General features: G+C 44.1%; 1 protein-coding gene across 6 annotated transcripts in view; it reads left to right on the top strand.

The window, feature by feature from the left end:
• HLCS (holocarboxylase synthetase) overlaps positions 1-19,357 on the top strand; it is a 203,761-nt gene that overhangs the window by 849 nt on the left and 183,555 nt on the right. For 3 of the 6 annotated variants that reach the window (XR_008998469.1, XR_008998468.1, XM_036899208.2), the window contains exons 1-2: positions 12,035-12,284; positions 15,178-15,315. The exons of 1 other annotated variant lie outside the window; for it this stretch is intronic. Coding sequence is in view for 2 of the 5 variants with exons in the window: in XM_036899208.2 (XP_036755103.2) it covers positions 12,090-12,284; positions 15,178-15,315 (333 nt within the window). In the remaining 3 variants the exon portion in view is untranslated. Of the gene's footprint in view, positions 1-12,034; positions 12,285-15,177; positions 15,316-19,357 lie in introns of those variants that run through there. 2 more of the 6 variants (XM_057504448.1, XM_036899210.2) reach the window with 2 other exon arrangements.

Below are 19,357 nucleotides of genomic sequence, written 5' to 3'. Positions count from 1 at the left end.
CAGGGCGGCTTCTGCTTGTTTCTTCCTTTCCCATAGTCTGAATTTCTCCTTTTAGTCCAGCCGAATCACTGTTATATTATTATAAACTGCCTTCCATGTTTTGGGACTAAGATTCAAGGTTTGCATGAAAGTATTTTAAAAAATCAAGGTTGACCTGCAAAGCAAGAACCTCAACAAGGGGCATTTCGGCTTGGCCTTCCTGGACACTGGAGGCTGGTGCCTCTGTGGAAACACAAATTCAGTGACAAGGAAGCAAAGCCATGGCCTGAGAATGTACGGGCTGTATGTGATGCCCGTAACCCCACCGATTCTGATTCCCCCACCAAACTTCCCATTCCAGACCCAAGGCATTTCCAGGAGCAAAGGTTTATAATAGGTATGACTCCCTCCCTCCTTTTAAGCACTGATTGATTTCTCTAAGCACGGAGGTCTGTTTCTAGGAGAAAATATTCAGGTTGGCTGAGGGAGAAGAGAAAATCCAATTATCATGAGACTCACCTGCCCCTTTGCACAGTGCTTTTGGCCACAAGGAGAGCACCCATAGTGCTGAGTGTCATCTCCGTGTCTGTAATTTCGGGCTGAGTTGGTTCTTTGATACCTATGTTCATCTGCACTTTGGTGGGGGCCGTGCATGCTCCCAGGGCACTCTGCCTAAGGGCCCCTTCAGCTTTTGATCCTCCAGTTCCTTTACTTTCCCAGTTGTCCCTTGATGCCCCCTGCTTGTCCCTTAGTGTTTCTGGCTCTCTTCCCAGTGCCCAGCTATGCTCTGTCCTGATTTCACCCAGCAAATCATTAGACTGCTGTTTATATCAGAATGTTTCTGTCTTTCCTACACACTGGGGTGGGGGGAGGCCCTACTCTGAATTTTCGAAATTAACGTGATAGACACTATTAAAAGACAACCCGGGACTTGACACTGACTTCACTTTAAATCTCACTCTGTTGGGGTATGAAATGACTTCTGTGGTGCAAGTGACAGAGATGTCAGGACCGACTGGCTGGTTGAAAATTTTTAGGCAGACGAGCTTTTCTGTGCCTGAGAAAGGCGACTGCATCTCCTTTGCGTAGACCTCCCACCTGAGCTTCCTGCACTGTTAAAGGAGGTAACAGCCACCTCAGAGTTCTTGAGGATGAAATGAAAGCACCTTGCTCTATTCCCTTCCTAGGGCATTGTCCAGGTGGGCTATTCCTCCATGAGAACTGTGCGGACTCAGCCTCGAGTGCCCACCTCTCTTTTCGTTGTCAGCCAGCACTGCATGGACGCTAGGATTCCACATGTAGCGCTGTGGGAACAGGCGCCTGCCCAAGTTCACATGGCCACTGAAGGCACTCTTGCCTGTGCAAGCAAGTGCAGGGAGCCAGGGGTTTGGGCAGTATTTGAACCCAGAAGCTTGGCTTCAGACTGAGGCCTCTATTGCTTCACTATATATCCAGAGCAAAGCTGGCACTTGCTCGGGCCTGGCTGCTGGGGGACGCACTGCTGATGCACTTTCCTCATTTGGGTCGTAAAGATTTTAACCAATTTCCACATTCATTCGATTTCTATAACTGGCCCTTAGAAAGGGAGACCTTTTGTTCAGAAGTGGAACCAGATCGCTAAGCAGACAGACAATATAAGCAGAGTGGCAGGCTCACCTGTTTGTGGTTTGGTCTCCAGCCGAGTAGACTTTTGAGGCTGCTGATTGCTTCGTGCGTGCCACTGTCTGGGCTTTCAGAAGCTTGCGGTACTAACTGCCCCCCTGGAGGACCTGTCTGATGGGCAGGAAACTGCTCACAGATGGCGACTCCCCTCCCCTAACCAGGAATGGAGCTGTACAAGCCTGGGATGTAAAAGACCACTCCCCTCTGCTGGATGAAAATAAATTTGCTTTCAGTGGAGAAAATTGGTGTGAGCACTTCGCTCTCTAGTGGCCAGCTGGTGAAAGAGGTAACAGTTCTACCTCATTTTACAAATTGAGGTATGTTTATACCAGTTTAGTTTCAGAAACTTTTATTGGGCACCTACTAGGTGCTGGCACGATGCTAAATATAGGGTTATGAAAGTGAATAAGACGTTACTGCAAATCAAATCCTTGTAAGGTGAATCAAGTCATAAATGTGTTAGGATCCCAGAATTTTAGAGCTTGAAGGGAAAGTTAGATATGATCTAGTTTGTGTCCCCCCTTTTTTAAATAGTTGAAAAACTGGGACCCAGAGAGATGAAATGATGTGCTTAAGATCACACGGCTACTTAGTGACAGGGCAAAAAGAAAAGAATGCTAAGGAAACGCAGTAGGAAGTCATCCTTTAATTTTTGTAACTTTTTATTTTGAAATAATTTACTTACAAGAGTTGCAAAAATGGTACAGTTTTCACCTAGCTTTGTGTTAACATGTTACACAACCATGGGTTTATCAAAACAGATGCATTAACTAAGCTACAAACTTCAGATTTACCCAGTTTTCCCACCAAGGTCCTTTTTCTGCTCCAGGACCCAACCAGAATGCCACATTGCATTTGGATTCATAGTTTTAACTTTGGATTTCCATATACATGCAGCTGTCTGCCCTGGTAATCTTGATGAAATGCCACCTGCAGTGTTTTGGGTGTGCCCAAGTTCTGGATAATTCCAGCCTATCAGATCTGGATACAAAAAGCTGCCTTCTGGGCAAGCAGTGGCACACTGAACCATGTGTCACTGTTCTCTCTTGGACCTTGAGTCTCATTTCTATTTATTACAGTGCATGGGGCATTCTTCTTCTCAGGATGAAGGGCTTTGGAGCCAGAGACACAAATTCAGCTCCCAGCTTCCCCACCTCGTTGTGGGACCTTGAGCAAGTCACTCAATTGCTCTAAAATTCAATTTCCTCTTCTGCAAGATGCAGACAATAGCCACGGTGCAGACTTACTGAGAGGGTTTAAATGGAAGAATGTGCATAGTGATTAGCATAGTGCGTGGTGCACAGATGAAGGGTGGATGGCAGGAAGGGGAGACCAGCCTGGGTGGGTACAATGGCAGGTCTTGAATGCCTGGCAAGAGCCCTAAATCCCCAGGGGGGCAGGGGCAGACAGTGAAGGGTTTGAGAAGGGACTGGTTGGGTCACAACTGTGCACTAGAGGGGTGCTGGAGGGCAGTGGGAGATGGGAGGGCCACAGGGAAGCACGGAGGATGTTATGTCGTTCTGATGAATGAAGAATGGGGGCCTGGACTGGAGGGCTGGTGATGGGAAGATGAGACTTAAGGGGCAGTGTGGAGGTGCCATCGGCTGACAGAAAATACAAAGGATGCTGGGTGGAGCCCAGGCAGGGCTTCAAGATGACTAAACTCTAGGTCTGGGTGAAAAGGAGACCGTGATGTTGTTACCAGTAGATAGGAAAATCTGGATAAAGGGGGAATTTGTGGGAAAAATGCATTTGGGTTTATTCATGTTACATCTGAGGTACCAACAGAACACCCAAGTAGAGATGCACAGAAATGATGACCGTGGTGCTGAAGCCCGGGAGGACGCAGCATCATGATCACTGGAGCTGGCGGGGTGCACGGGGCCCCCCAGGAAGAGAGTGCAGGGGAGGCCAGAATGGGGGCAAAGATTCACTTGAGCAAAATGGTTCAAAGGGAGGTCAGAGAGACAGAGGGGTTACTGAGAACTAGGATGTTCTGGAACTAACCAAGAACTAGGATTAGTTTGCCTGGGCTGCCATGACCAGGTACCACAGACTGGGTAGCTTAAACAGCAGGAACTTGTCCTCTAAGCCCGGAGGCTGGAAGTCCGAGGTCCCAGTGCCGGCAGGGTGGGTTTCTCGGCAGCCTTCCTCCTGGCTGGCAGGAGGCATTTTCTACCTTTCTCCTCACATGGTCTTTCCTTTGTGCCCACCTGCGTCCTGATCTCCTATAAGGACACCAGTCACACTGGATTAGGGACTGCCCATATGACCTCATTTTACCTTAATCAGCGTCTCCCCATACAGCCACATTCTGAGGCACTGGAGGTTAGGATTCCAATTTTAGAATTTTGGGGTGGACACATTTCAGCCCATAACATAGGAACAGACACAGATAATGAGTTGAAAGAACTCAAGGGGAAGAATTTCAGAAAGGTTGGGGGCAGGCTACTGGCCTGTTTTCTCTCAGACCCGCAAGGAGGCTCTTTGATGCTCCTCTTCCGTTTGGCTTCCAGTGAGCACAGCCAAGGGGGCAGGGGAAGGCCAGGGGAAAGCGGAAGCCAGGGCTATGGCCCTTCCCTCTAGCTCTGCTGGGGTCTCCGGCAGCAGCAGCTGTTTCTCTGTGGCTCCTTCTCCCTCAGGGTAGATCTGTTAGGTTCCGGCTGCTGCCAGGTGACCCTGGCCCTAGGCTGAGGTCACTTCACCTCCTTGGGGGTGGGTAGCTGCTTTCTGCTATTTCTGTTGCCTCAATGTCCCAAGTTTGGTGGTGTTGGCACTATGGGGAAGTTGGGGTTCCTATGGCCAGGATCCTCACCGAACTTAAACCACCCGATGACGTCACTGGCCTGTTGCTGGGCTGCCGCTTCCACACCTGTAGGCAATAAGCTATTATTGTGCTATATAGAGAGCTTGGCCCAGGGCTCTGGGCGGAGGTGGAGACGCTAGTGCTCGACCGACCACAGGAGAACAAGCCCGGTAATAAACCCTTTCACCCCAAGAATGTTCTACTGTCATTTCTTTGGTCACACTGAATCCATAGCGCACTTGCCCGGGGCTGAAACCCACTGGCAAAACAGGCACCTTCACTGTGTCTCTAGTCAGCTCTCTGTATTAAATCCCCTGTTTGACTATCCAGAGTGCCTTCTTTCTGTATCTGGTAGACACCAAGGGCGGAAAAGTAGATGCTGCAGAAACGCAGAAGGGATGAAAACTGAAAATGGTGAGGTCTTTGAGCAAGGAGGGAAGAAGCTACAATCCTAAAGACCAGGAAGGGAACCTTTGTCAGTCTGATGGGTTTAAACCAATTCTTACTGAGCTTTTAATCTGTACACATTTCTGAGATGGAGCACCCCTTCATGTTTATCTGCAAATGGGTGCATTGCTTTCTGAAGTGCTATTCAAGTCTTTTGCTCCCCTCCCCCGATTTTTTCTGACCTTTTCTTATTGATCTGGAGTTCTTTGTCCTAGCTGTGACCCTCTTATCAATTGTGCTGTACAAATACTTTTCATTCTAGTTTGTCTTTCTTTTATAGTGTCTCTTAATAAAAGTCCTTAATTTTAACATATCAGTCTTTCCCTTTGCAATGAGTGTTTTTGCTATGTTGACTAGTCTTACTTAACATATTTTGAGGCCACAAAGATAAGCCGTAGTCCCAAAACTTTACAGTTTTGCCTTCCACATATAGACTAAAAAAAAATCCACAAGTGTTTTTTTTTTAACTAAAGGGAATACATTCAATTTACGATTAAAAGACAAAGCAAAACCGATTTCCAGATTTTGTTGGCTCCTACATGCCACATATTTCCCATCCATTCACTTTAAAAAAAATTTTTCTTCCTCCTAAAGTACGTCCTAGAGTGAGGGGCTGTATGTAGGAAATTCTGTGAAATCATTATATTTCTGAAAACATCTTTTTTTGGACCTTTATTTGAAGGATAGTTTGGGCAGGTACATAGTTCTAGGCTGAGTTATTTTCTCTCAGTATTTTGAAACTAGTATTCCACTGTCTCCTACCCAAGTGCTCCGACTTTGGAAGTAACCTGCTCTCTCAGGGAGCTCTGGAGAGCAACTCTTCTTGAGTGTCTCTAGTTCCACTCTGCTGAACCTAGGTGTCAACTTTTATCTATTATGTTTGTTATTTTGGGTCACTGTGGAAACTAAGCTACACATCTGATTTAAAAGCAATAACTACTCGGTAGGAGGGAGGAAGGAGTGCCTGGCACACACCAGACCTTTAACGCATCAGCCCACAGGTGTTCTTTGCAGCCTCCCCCTCATTCCAGGAGGTGCCTCGTGTCCAGCAGGGAGGGGCCCTGTGACAAGGTAAGGGAGAGGAGACCCCAGGATGCCCAGGAGGGGAGGAAGGGAAGACCTTGTGGACTGGAGACTTCAGAAGGCTCTCTGAAAGGGGTCAGGTAGGCCCAGCATCTATTAGTTTGTGTGGAGCATCTTCCTTTCTCCACCTACTGATACATGGTACAGCTTATATAGAGGGACTCGTTTCTTCCTCCTCCTCTGTGGACATACCAGCCACACATTTACATCTGTATATTTATAGATAAGCTTTGACAGAGATTAAAACCGCTCTTCTTCATTGGAAGTAGGAGACAAGCATGGGTGAGAGGTGTGAGGGGCCCGCCTGCAGTGGGTGTTCAGCATTTGGCCCAAACTGCAAGCCCTTCTAAATTACATTTCCTTTTTATGTACTTCAATGGCCCATCAAAACAATGCACATATAAATCTAGCAAATTAAACTTATCAGTATGGCAAACCTGACATTTTCTTAGATGTTTCAATACTGTTCATAAACTTTGCAAGATTTCAACTTAAATATAAGAACTTGTTTCAAACCGGAGTTTTAAGGTTGTCCTTAAAACAGCCATATTCTCTAACGCATTTCAGATATATGAATACCAAATACACATAGATTTCTTATTAATCCAGAAATATAAATGTGGATTGCTTCTTCTTAGCCTTTCTATATTTTACTCGAAATTTTACTGGATTAGGAGATGGATGCTCTTTAAGAAAACACTGTCCTAGTTACTAAGATCATTTAACACCCAAGATCTTTGTGTTTTTTATCCTGAGTCCTTAATGAGGCACTAAATCCATCAATAATTGTATAATCTCAAGGAATGTGATCACGCAGCCCCTCTCTTCATGGCAAGTGAAAAGTATCACTTCTTTCTGTCTGCTCAGAGAAGCCTGCAGCTCCCATACAGGCGGATCAATTTTCAAGATAAATCTTGTACTGTCATATTTTTTAGGACAATCCAACTTTTCAAAAGTGGTAAGACGAACTCTGTCTGAATTCTGGTTCTCTCGTGTGGCTCTCCATTTTGCATCACAGCTGTGGGCCTTTGTACTGAGGATGTTCCACTGGGTCAGAAACAGTTTTCTATGGGAAGAATGTACCACTTACTGTCTTCATCAATATGATGAATGAATTAGTAATACAAAGGTAGCCAAATAACAAGACTCAGCAGTGACCTATTCTACATTCTTTTAGAACGCTTCAATTTTCATGGACTCATGGCTCTTCATAAATTTGATGCATTTCAATTTGATACTCAAATTGTGCTAATTTGGCTAGGTGGAGGGAGCCCTTTTGGGGTGGCTCCTGTATCCTTTTGATGCAGGTACAAGGAGTGCTGCTGCGTCAGGTACCTCCCTATGACCTCAGTCAGCCATTTCTCCAAGGAGAAAATATGCATGCATACTGGATCTCAGCACTAGGATGCATTTGGGGGTAAAGTTACTCTGAGGCCATCTCAGTGAACAAAGCTAGAGAAGGTATTTCTTACTCTCTTAAAGATATGAGTTCATATAAATTATTTTCAATAGTTTATGGTGTTCTAATTTAAAATTCTTTAGATCCTCTAATTTTATCTCCTCTTTATTTTAATAAGGTTGCTTTTTGCTTGACTTGACAATATGATTGTTTTAAAAGCAATATATTATTATGAGCATTAAAGTCACTTTATAGAGATGAAGATTTTCTGTCTAGTTCCCTTCATTGTTAGTACCTCAGTAACGATGTGTAGTAATTCACAATCTCTCATTCGGTGTGGCTCTGTGAATATTCATCTGATGGAGAGTCTGGTTCCATTGTTTTCATTTTGCTTTCAATTTGAAGATACTGGCATTCTAATAGCTAATAGTTTTAAGTTCTTAGAAGGTGGTAGAATTTAGCCAGCAGCTCCCAGCCCCCTTCAAACACTGAATTACTGGGGGAAGATCCATCCTGCCACTTCACTTTGAAATCAGACAGTTCAGCCTACAACATTCCGCATGTTTCATTTCATCACTGCCTTTTCCACAAGCGGTCCCTTAAATAACATCTATAAGTACATACGTGTGTCATTTCTAGCCAAACTAACTGGTTCTGCCTATTATTTAATTTCTAATATTAGAATCTACACATTTACACAGTTGATAAATATATTTCAACTATACTCAATCCTATCTTAAAAGAGCTTTTATAATATATGTAACATTCTCTTACCAATTTCACGTTAAATAGTTACACCCTTAGTCAAAGAATTCACTTGCCATAAGTTATTTAGTGAATAAATGATTAAAATGGTTCTACTTAAAATTATCTTGATCTACTACCAGTTAATATGTTTATTATTACTGCTGGGAAATCAGGGAGCTAGCTATTATTTTGCCATTCCATATAATTAAGAAATAATGCTGCATTAAATGTAGGCTCTTAAGGTTTTATGTGAAAGCATCTTTTAATTCTTGGATCAAAATCCACATCTTGCCTTTGCCATTATCCATATTTTTAATACAGATAACTTTGGTGTATAACTTGAGTCCTTTTGGTAAATATAAAATAACCAAAAACAATAATAATACAATTGACCCTTAAACAATGAGGGGGTCACGGCACTGACCCCAGTGAAATAAAAAGTTTGCATATAATTTTTGGCTATCTCAAACTCAACTACTAATAGCCTACTCTTGATTTTATGGTAGTAAGTGATAACATAGGTAGTAAATGATAAAATATATGTAGATAAGATAGTATCTTCATATATTTTATGCAATCATGATATATATACGTTTCCTTAATTTTTCAGTATTTCTAGGCTATGCAGTTCAACTGTGAATTTTTAAAAATTGTAACCAATTTCCAAAATACTTTCCAATATACTTACTTAAAAATATTCTGTATACAAGTGGACTTGTGCAGTTCAAACCTATGTTGTTCAAGGATCAGCTGTTATTAAAATAGCCGGTTTATCAAAATAAAATGCAAGTAAAATAATAAACTTAGCTTCCTGACATAATTAGAAGGCTTAACTTATGGAAATGTACAAGGCATTTAATACAAAATTTACCTATTAGAAGTAAATGGTTTAAAAAATTGGAATTCCAAATAATCTTTGACTAAGGGGAGTGGTAGTGGTTTGTTTGATCCCTGCCTTTATAGGGGCTGGGAATTCTAGTCAGCAGTAATTAAAATGACAATTTTTTCCCCCAGGTTGAGGCCCCAATCACAGCCCAAGCCTCAAATTTATTCTTTCCCTGGTATCTTGTTTCTATCAGTCTAAAATGGAATTTTTCTTTTTGAGTTTAAACCAGCATTAAAGAGGACTACTGGTTTAAGATATTTAATTCACTTAATGTTTGACTGCATATGGAGATAATACACTGATAATTTCTGGCTAATCGCACAATCAAATATTCAAAGAAAAGCTCTTCATCAACAAAAACCTCATGATTTCAATTAAATACTGTATTTAAATCATTTTTTCAAAGGACATCTTTTCAAACAGATGATCATTGTGGAGACCCTGGGATCTCTGAGTATCATTTATTTTTAGCATTCCAACATTGTGGTGCGGAAAATAGATTCTTTCATTTACACAACAGAGCCTATGTACTTTAATTACTAAATGTGAACTGTTTCAGTTAACAGCTGTTTAAATTCCAGCATCTACTTAATGCTTATTACTAGACTGGGATTCTTTATTTAAAAAACAAACTATCGTTCTCAGCTCTGGCCATTTGATGAGAATTTGGAATGCTTTCCAAGTTCAAACAGAACTAATGTCAATATGATAGGTTTACTGGGGAGCAGCGATAACCTATTTAATGGGGGGCAGGACAGTTCCTCTAGGAGAGTGATATTCTTTTAGTCAATATTTTAGCCTTGTCCCCAAACCATCATTTCCAGGCATGCCTCCTAAGGGTGGGAGGCTAGAGATTTTGAGTCTGGGAAGGCCTTTCCCACAGGAGCTGGTCATTTTGATGGGTTACTGAGGTGGCGCTCATTACTGGCTGGTGTGAACGCATGATGTTCTTATAAATGGCAAAGTCTTGCTTTTAAATTCCTAGTCTTGGTCTTATTCTCTTATTGCAAGAGTCTAGAGCAACCCAAACCCAGGGAGTGTAGGAGGTGGATTTCAGCAGTCATCCTTGAAGTTTAATGTTTGTGAATTACCCGGGAAGTCTGTCAAAGTGCAGATGCTGACTCAGTGGGTCAGGGCGGGATCCTGAGTTCCTAGTGAGCTGCCAGGTGAGGCCTACGCTGCTGAGCAGCCAAGGACTGTAGCGTGTGGACTGGGTACACACACAGTGAGATCCTCCCCCCGCCCCACCCCCGACGTCTGATTTTTCCATCCTTCCCCTTTTCCTTTGTTATCTGGGGATGATGAAGCCAAGCTCCATTCCTGAGCCTTCTTCATCACTTTCGGTAGGATACAAAGGAAACCTGCTGGGTCTCTGCTAAATCCTCTTATTCCCCCTCTTTTAGCTGCTTTTCTGTGTTCCTTCCTGGGCATGATTAGTATCAGTGTTCCTCAATCCAAGGTCTGGAAGGGACCTCACCAACTTCTTGGTTCATGCTCATCCACTGTGACTCCATCCTTTATAATCCAGAACTGGTATACAGGGCTGCCCCACACATTTTCCCATCATGTCTTCTGAGACCCTGTTATTTTGAAGCATCTGAGAGCTAACATGGGAAGTCCCCATTCTGGACAGATGGAGTTTCGGTGTCTGTGGGAAGATAAGGTTGCAAAACAAAGCTCTTCAGGGACTTGGAAAAACTGGAGATGCTTGTGACCCTCAGGTAGAAGAGATGACCTCTCCATACCAAGCAGGGGTAGTGAGACTGAACCTTAGAGACAGAATAAAGCAAACTCCAAGAAGGCAATCTGAAGTGTATGTCTTTAGTAAAACATTGGGGTTTGTCACTTTGTTAAACTTCTCGTTTTCTAATTCCTGACTTGTAGCCCTGTGTTACCATGGAAGGGCTGAGTCCCTCGTGAGGGGACTCACTTCTTTCTCCAGTGATACAATTTTAAGTCATGCTACTCTGCAGGAACCCACTTCCCAACTGCCACTGAGGTGCAGGACATAACTTCAGCCCTGTTCATCACTTAACTGTCTTTTATTTCTGGTCCATTGTGATGCTTATCTTGTTTTTGAGTTTACTTGTTTCTTTTTGATTCTCTCATTTTAAGCCCATCATTGCTATATGCAATGGGGAGAATTTTCTGTAATGCTGTTTTAAAGCAGATGAACAAATGGTCAGGGTACTTAAAAAATCTATGCTTGGATAAAGTAAGACTTAGGAGTGGTTGGTGTTCCTGACTGCTTTTACTGCATTATGCTATCCACTTACAGCAAAGACCAGGCTAAGGAACAATGCAGGGAAAAATCTGTGCTATGCCTCAAGAGTTGTGGAGGACCGTATTTTTACACACTGCCTTTAAAAAAAATGGGGTTCAGAAATAACTATGCTTCTCTTTAAGTATAAGAATATTGTGAGTCATGATTCATGTCTCCCCTTTTCTACTGGTCTTAGGATGCTCATGGTGAAATAGTGACCCACATGTACAAGGACACCAGGCAGGTATTTTAGTGCTGATCTCTGTCTTCAACTTGTTTCCTGCCCTTATTTTAAAATTCAGAGAGGCCAGAAAAATATATATATGCATATACACACACCTATATATTACTGCACTGTATGAATCTATGTAATTCATCTTCAAATCCTTTCTGCAATTAGCACTCCATCTCCCCCCACACCTCTGGCCCTGCGGCTTCCCCCTCTCTTCACCTCCCCTTATGGTGCCGGTTAATTAATGTTATAAACACAGACACAGCCCCTTCAATCTGCCTCCGCCCCGTCAAGGGAGGACAGACTCTGGCCTAAACACGCCAGGCAGCCACTGGGCCTCACCCTCTAGGTCCCCAACCTATTTGATCACCCCCCAACCACGGCCTGACCCCCGCTCCATCTCACGGCTGCGTCCCCGCGGCCACCTCCTCCTCCCGCCCCGCGGCCTTGCCCCCCGCCGTCTCCTCCCTCCTTCTCCCCGCTCCAGCCCCGCGCAGCCACTCCCCCGCGGCGCCGCCGCTTCCGGCCGGGGCGGGCCGGTGGGACTGGCGTCCCGGGCCCGCGAACGCCGCCGGCCGGCCGGCCATGCTCATCACGCTCTGCTATCTGTACCTGTGGGCGCGCTGGGGGCGCCGGCCGGCCGCGCTCGTGCGCACCACGGTGCAGCGACTGCGCGCCTCGCGCTGCTCCTTCGCCTTCTGCGGCGCGGCCGCGCGGCCCCAGGGCGCCCGCGTGTGCCTGAGCCGCGGCGGCCGGGTATTCTGCGTCTGCGAGAGCCAGGTGGGCGGGCGCGGGGCGCCGGCGGGCGGGGGCGGGGCCGGGCCGGCGGGGGGCGCGGCCTCGGGGCGCTCTCGCCGGAAGCGCGCGTCGACCCCGCGCCGCCTCTGGCTGGGTGAGCGCGGAGGTCGCGGGGTCGCGGGAGGCCAGTCTCCGGGCTCCGCTGCGCGCGACGCCCTCGGAAGCCCCGAGAGGGGCACCATTGATCGGGCCACCTGGTCGCCTCTCCGCGGCGTGCCGGGGCGAGTGTACGGACGCAGGGCTCCAGGCGTTCCAAAGTAGGGGTGAACCTTTGTGCCTGTGCGATGGCCGCTGGCACCGAACGCCCAGAGCACTGTCCACCGACAGTCTCTTTCCTAGATCCTCCTGCCCACTGTGGGCTGCAGTTTGGAGGAACCTGAATTCAGTGAAAGGACAGCAAATCCCCAGCTGTCGGTCAGATATCTCCGAGTGACAGAAAACGGCCCTGGCTCCCTTTTCTTCTGTCAGTTGCGGCATTTACCAACCAGGGCACCCCACCAATTGTCTTTACATCTCTTTTATATCGGTTTGCATACACTCTTTGCTTTTGGCTTAGTACTTATTCTGGTGACTACCAGTTATCTAGCGTTGTCACCCACTGTGGGACTTGGGCGGGCCGTTTAATCTCAGCAAAACCTCTGCTGCCTTTGTAAAGGGAACAATACTTCTTTCTTTTCAGCGATTTCCATTCAGAAGGAAATGTGCTTCACAGTGCCGTTCTATGCAAATTTCCATTGACATCACTGTTTTCATTAACGTGTAAAAACGTTTTGCTATTAATTGGTTTCTTGCCCTATCTTCTTCCTTCTGGAAAGTTCGTTCACGTTAAGCATTAAAATGAGATTTTCTGTGTGTGTTAAAACCACAGCACCTATGTGGGAATCTTATCTGAGGTTTGGATCTTTTCTTGTTATGCTTAGGTACAGGATTATAATATGCTGCTAGCAAATCAAAACCACCCTTCCTTGTTAGTACACTGTAAGACGGAAAATGAGTAGCTATGTTCTCAGTTCTATGAGAGTCCAAAACTAGTATCACCTAGATGGCAAGGGGAGCCTTTCATTCATTACATACAGGGATACCTGAGGGCAAGAGGGCTTACTTTTCAAGGAACCCTGACTGAGAAAGATAACAAAATGAAGAGAAACTGAGGACTGGATATTCTTACTGTAGTGGTGTCAAAACTGAATGCATTTACTTAAAAAATAACTTAAGGTTTAGATTAGAGTAAAAATTTTGAACATTCCAAAGTATTGAGATGTAGATGTCTTTAATTTTCTTGGAAGACAATTTTACTTTTGAATATCTCCAAGACTTTATTGGTCTTCTGTTAACTATGATCAATGTAACATTGCTTTTCAGCCCTTGTGGACTTTTCCAGCCCGGTGTAGGGGCACCCCCGCCAAACCCACATTGGGCTTTCAGGATTCTGTAACTTGCTGTGGTCCCGCCTTTGACGATGGGTAACTTTGCCTCACCTTCGAGCTTTGCTCAGATACCTGTCTCATGGAGACATTCCCTAGCTCTCTAGACTAGACGGGATCAGCCTGCTGTGCCCACATAGACTTTACATCACCCTTCATGTTCCAGGTTTTATCTTTCTCTTGCAAAGAGCTGGGTCTGTTTAGCTTAGCAGCTTGACCTGTAATAGTCGCTCGGTATGTCAATGAATGAATGGTGTTTAGTGGTTGTTCAGTTTATCCTCTGATGTTTAAGGCCTCCAGTTAGAAAGCTTGACTATTTGTGATTAGCTACTGATGTTTTAAGTGATTTTATGATTTAAAATATCTTGGGGGTAGTGATTTGGTTCAGTGGAGACCGTATTGTCAGTCTACCTGGGTGGAAGTAGCTTTACAGAAACTGAATCTTACGCCTTTGTTTTCTCCATATTTTATATATTTAAAATCAGATGTACAAGTATGAAATGTGTGTGTTTATATAATTGAGAATCCCACAAGAAATAAATGGAACCACTGATAGTTTATACAAACTGGAAAATTGAAGCTTTTTGTTTAATAAACACATTTTCTATGTTTGAGTAAAAGAGACAGTCTGATTTTTGTTTTTAACTACTATACTGATAGTTGTTTACCCATGGAGGGGAATTTTACTCCCACAAATTTTCATCATTAATTAGTTCAGCAACTATTTAGTAAGCATCTACTATATGCCAGGTTAGTAGGCCTGATGAAAACACTTTTTGATCTTCCTAGCAAGGGCAGATTTGAACTAATCAGCAACACTGTGGAGCCTGACCCAAATGCCCTTTTTTTGGGTGAAGATAAGGCTCCTCACCTGAAGTCTTAGATCTCAGCCTTTTCTGCTCAGGATGTGCCTTGTTCTTAGTGAGTTAAAGTCTTTTAAAATTATTTTACTGTCCCTTTAGAGAGATTTCAGGAAGGGGAGCACAGATAAATGGACATGTCCAATCTGCGAGCCAGTCTTGCTGCTACAATGGCTAAAGGAAACGGAAGAACAGCTCTTCAGGCTTCTGTTAGTAAACAGGCTTCTGCTGACTGGCATGCACTTCTGAGCCTCCTCATCTTTAAATGTGCTTCCAAGATTTGGAAATCTACATGCTCTAAGCTGTGAAGAATAATAGAGATGAGCACAGTTTCAGCATGAGCTACTTGATAAGAAGTATCTAGAGTTAAAACGGTCATGAGTCATAGAGGGGATGTTGCAGTTGTTTAAATAGTCACAGCTCAGCAAGAAATACCAGGTGGATGTGGCCTCTAGGAGAGTGTCAGATAACCTTATTCTTATCCCACTAGAGTTACAGGGGGGATGTGTCCCGGATGTTGATGTAAGTGGCAGTTGTAGTTTGAAGTGATATTGAATCCTCTTTTTTGTATGTTTCTTTCCCTCAATCCAGTCCATTGATGACTTGAACAAATGGGCCCTATTTCTTGTTTCTCCTTTTATACTTGAAGCAGAACACATAGCATTTGTGACAGAGAGCATTTGGGTTCAAGGGGCGAATTTACAGAAACCATCTTCCTCTTCAGAAACTGTGAGTAATGAGTTTTTCACTTATGTGCTCTAAGGAAACTCTGTCTTAATTGAAACGGAATTTGTTTTCTTACCAGTGCTCGTTCCTGGCCTTTGTGACTCCCTTTCTCTTGGGATTCTTTGGGTTAAATAAAAATTTACTAGTAAAGTTGCTGTCATCTGTCTTTCCTTTCACCTTCTTAGTATGGGTGCTGGAAAATTTACAACTACCCACGTGGCCTGTGTTTGCGGCTCACATGTTTTTGTTGGGCAGCTCTGCGAGTCTGTGCCCCTACTCATGTGGTCCATCCCTACAGCTTCTTGGTCCAAAAGCAGCCTCAGTGGCTGATCTGTGTCGTCATGCAGCCCTGCACATCTCACCCAGACTATCAGAAAACACTGCAAACTCAATAACGTGTCCAGAACTAGTTGTTTATATTCCTCTGCCTGAAAAAAGAAAACCTCAGATGAACACCCCAACCTGTTCTTCCCCTCCTCTACTCCTGCCAGTTACAAGTTCTGTTGGCCCCACTCCCCAGGGGCCCCAACTTTACTCCTTCATTTCCATTCTTCCTCATTTCATTCTCATCTTCATTATCTTTTTGTCTGAACTGTGAAAATGTCATCCTATTTTGTGTCCCTTCCGTGGGTTTTCCTCTTGACGTCCAGAGTTCTCTTTCTAGACACAAATCCAGTGGGGACATGCCCCTGCTCGGGCTTTCGGGGATGCCTTCCCACCAGATGCAGTCATGCCCTCCAGCTCCTGGAGGTCTGACCCTAACCCAGGATGTAGGCTTCTTCCCCTGGGTGTCTGCAGTGAGTCCTTGCCTTTCGGCCCCCACTTACCCACCTCGTGTTCCCTGACTGCCACATGGATACCCAGTATGCTGATGATAGCCATGTTCAGTGGATTTCCAATTCACAAACAGTGTCTTTAAGACATTGTATTGGGATGAGAGAAAAGGAAGAGAGGAATAAGACTAGAAATAGTTGACTAGAATTCAAGGTAGACCAAATTAAGAGCCATGAGATAGGCAAAGATATTTAAGGGAGAGCCAGAAATGGGGACTCAGAGGGGGGCATGGATTTGCAGGTGACCTGAGGGCAGTTGTGTCTGTGGCACGGCATTTCCTCTTGCAGGTTCCTAATGTTTTATTTAGCTTTAAATATACTCAGGGAATAATACTATTTGTTTAAGCCCCTGCTAGGCATTTTACATACATTACCCCTAATGCTTAGAATTCCATAAGACAGTATTATTGTCATGTTAGAGATAAGAGAACTGAACTTCTGAGATAAATGACATTTCTAAAGCCACCAGCTGCAAGTGGTAGATGAGGTTTTAATCTCATACCCTTTCTAGTAGCCAGAGGAATAACTGAATGGTTTAAAAGAGATCTGGACATGGAGATTCCATAGTCATAATAGCAAAACTTTTGATAACTGAAGTTCAGTCAGGCAGGTTTGCAGCTGCTCTTCTGTGTTTGGTACAAAGACCACCAACTGTTGATATGAAGTTAGTTGGTGAACTCAAGGGTAATTTTTGAGTGCAGAAAAGACTATTCAGAAACTTCCTTTTTGTTTGAAATAGTGATTTATAATTTATTGAAATTACAAATTAAAGGTGAGTTAGGTTGAATCATGAACTTGCTGATACTTGGCTCTTTTTTTTAACCTATGAAGAGTTGTTTCATGGTAACCTAATAGTTCTTCTTTGGACTTTTAAGTCCATCTTAGCATTCTAAGAAGGTGAGCAAAAATTTGTGATCACTTGTAAGGGACATTTTGGATGATATTTATCCTTTTTTACAAATTCAAATATCTTAAAACATTTCATCTTTGGCGTTTAGGTGCACAGGTTTGGATTGACTATAATCCCTGATCAGAATGCACCTTCATCATTGGTTCGTGCATGGCCCCTCATTCACTCATGAATTTGGAATTATATAATAAATACCCAAGACCTTACGGCTCTTTATGGAAATAGCATGTACCTCTGTGGGCCCCCTATGGGGGCCTGTCCACTAATTCTGCGGCCCCCTCTCCAAAGAGGGCAGTAGCTGCTTCCAGAGACCCAGAACTACAGTGGCTCAATCTAGAATTTTTTCGGGGAGGTGGTTCTGTTCTGTAAGGCCATCCAAGGACCCAGTTTCCTTCTGTCTTGTTCCATCATCTCCCTTCTGCCATTCATGGCTCTCTCTTGGTAGAAGCAGGCTCCTGCCACCCCTCCCACTATCTTTGCTATTCTCCACATTCCAGCCTCAGACTGGGGAAAGAAGGAAGAGGGGACAACCAGCCTCCTTTTAAAAGCTGTGACCCAGAAGTTTCATATGTCACTTCATCTACAGGGGAGGCTGAGAAATGCTGTGTCATTAGTTGGACAGTGTGGGTTCAGCAAAAACTGGAGTTGTATTACACAGGGAGAAAGAAAGACTAGATAGTGGGAGATACTTAGCATCTCTGCCTCAGTTATCATCTCATTTAGCTTATGTTCTAAGGAGGATTTACATAAGATCTTGCTTAATGGCAGTTTCTTCTTAATTTTCTGGGGTAGAAGATCCCTACCCATCAAGGAAGACAGCTACTATCCAGTTACTTAATTTTATTTATTATCAGAGAGTTTGGAGGGTCGTGCAGTTGGAGCTGGAGACATCCAGAGCCATTCTTGGACCATCATAGCTATTGCACTGAACTCCATTTTATAAGTTGGGCTTTAAAGCTTACAAAGAAGTTGATCTCACAGCTCGCTGTCTTCCCACTAAGCCTGTAGTTTCCATTCAGGTTGATTGCTTGGTGGGATTTTGTATTCTGGGGAGCACTTAGGAATCTGTGTATGTATTTTTCACCTAGCTGTTAAGTCATTTGAGTTTGACAGGATCCTAAGATACTAAATAGAAAATACAAATTTAAGGAGTCCTTTTGAACTTGATGAGATCTTATTTTCATTCACACTTTTAGGGCTATAGAACTCTCAAGAGATATTTCAAATGGTATCTTTGTGAATTTTGGATGTTTCAGTTGACTTTAATTTGTGGTCATTCTATAGACCCCAGCAACAAATAAATGAATCTCAGGAATTCAGTTTAAAAAAGGTAGCATTCACATATTCATATTTTTACTTAGTCACTTACTCATTAACAGAAATTTATTGAATACCTGCTGTGTTTCAGTTATCTTGCTGTGTGCTATAATAAATACCCAAGTAGCATGGAGGATTCAGCTCAATTTCCAATGTCTTCTGTACTGAGATAAACGGTCCTGTTTAGTAAGAACAGATGCCTGAAGAACTCACACAATTCTTTTGTTGGAGAAAATTCACTTATATTCCTTGGACTCATCCTCCAGCATTTATTCTATGCCAGGTTGTGTGCTAGAGCTGGAGACATCTGTCATACGGAGGTGAAAGATGCTTTCAGAGCTGACAGTGCCTGTCATCCTGAGGAGCTCACAGTGTGGGAGAAAAGACAGCAAAGTAAATGAGCAATTAAAATTCACTCTGATAAGTGCTGTGGGGAGCATGGATAGGGAGTGGTGAGCAACTTATCTGGATGACAGTGAGGTCAGGAAGGACTTTCCAGGGGAGGTAATATCTGAGTTTTAAAAGGAAGACAGGAATTAGGTGAAGAAGCAGGAGGGCCTCCCAGGCACTACAGCAGGTGCAGAAGCACACAGAGGATCTGCACCTGGGGATCTGCACCTGGTTCAGGACAGCGAGAGTCTACGCAAGCATGTATTGCAGGAGTGGCCCAAGATAAAGCCAGAGGGGAAGGATGGGGCTGAAGTGTTGCATGGGAAATTGCCTTGATGCAGTGGTAGGTTCCAAGAACTTCACCAGGAGGGCCATCCGGTGTTCAAAGTAAAGAGACTCCAGATCGAGTTAAGATGCTCAAATTGCAGCTTATTAAATCAATTCAAAACATGCAGCAAGAAGCAAGTGGAAAGATCTGGGGTCGGTTAACACTTAGGATCGGGTACCCGTAGGATGGAGGGAGCGCACACCCAGTCCTGAGCTCTGCAGTGTTCATCTGGCTTCCCTCTCTCTGCTCTGTCAGCCTTCCCTGCCA

This window comes from Manis pentadactyla, chromosome 1 (genome assembly GCF_030020395.1).
Source record: "Manis pentadactyla isolate mManPen7 chromosome 1, mManPen7.hap1, whole genome shotgun sequence".
NCBI lineage: Eukaryota > Metazoa > Chordata > Mammalia > Pholidota > Manidae > Manis > Manis pentadactyla.
The sequence above is the reverse complement of the archived record's forward strand: the minus strand, read 5'-3'. Positions and strand labels throughout refer to the sequence as shown.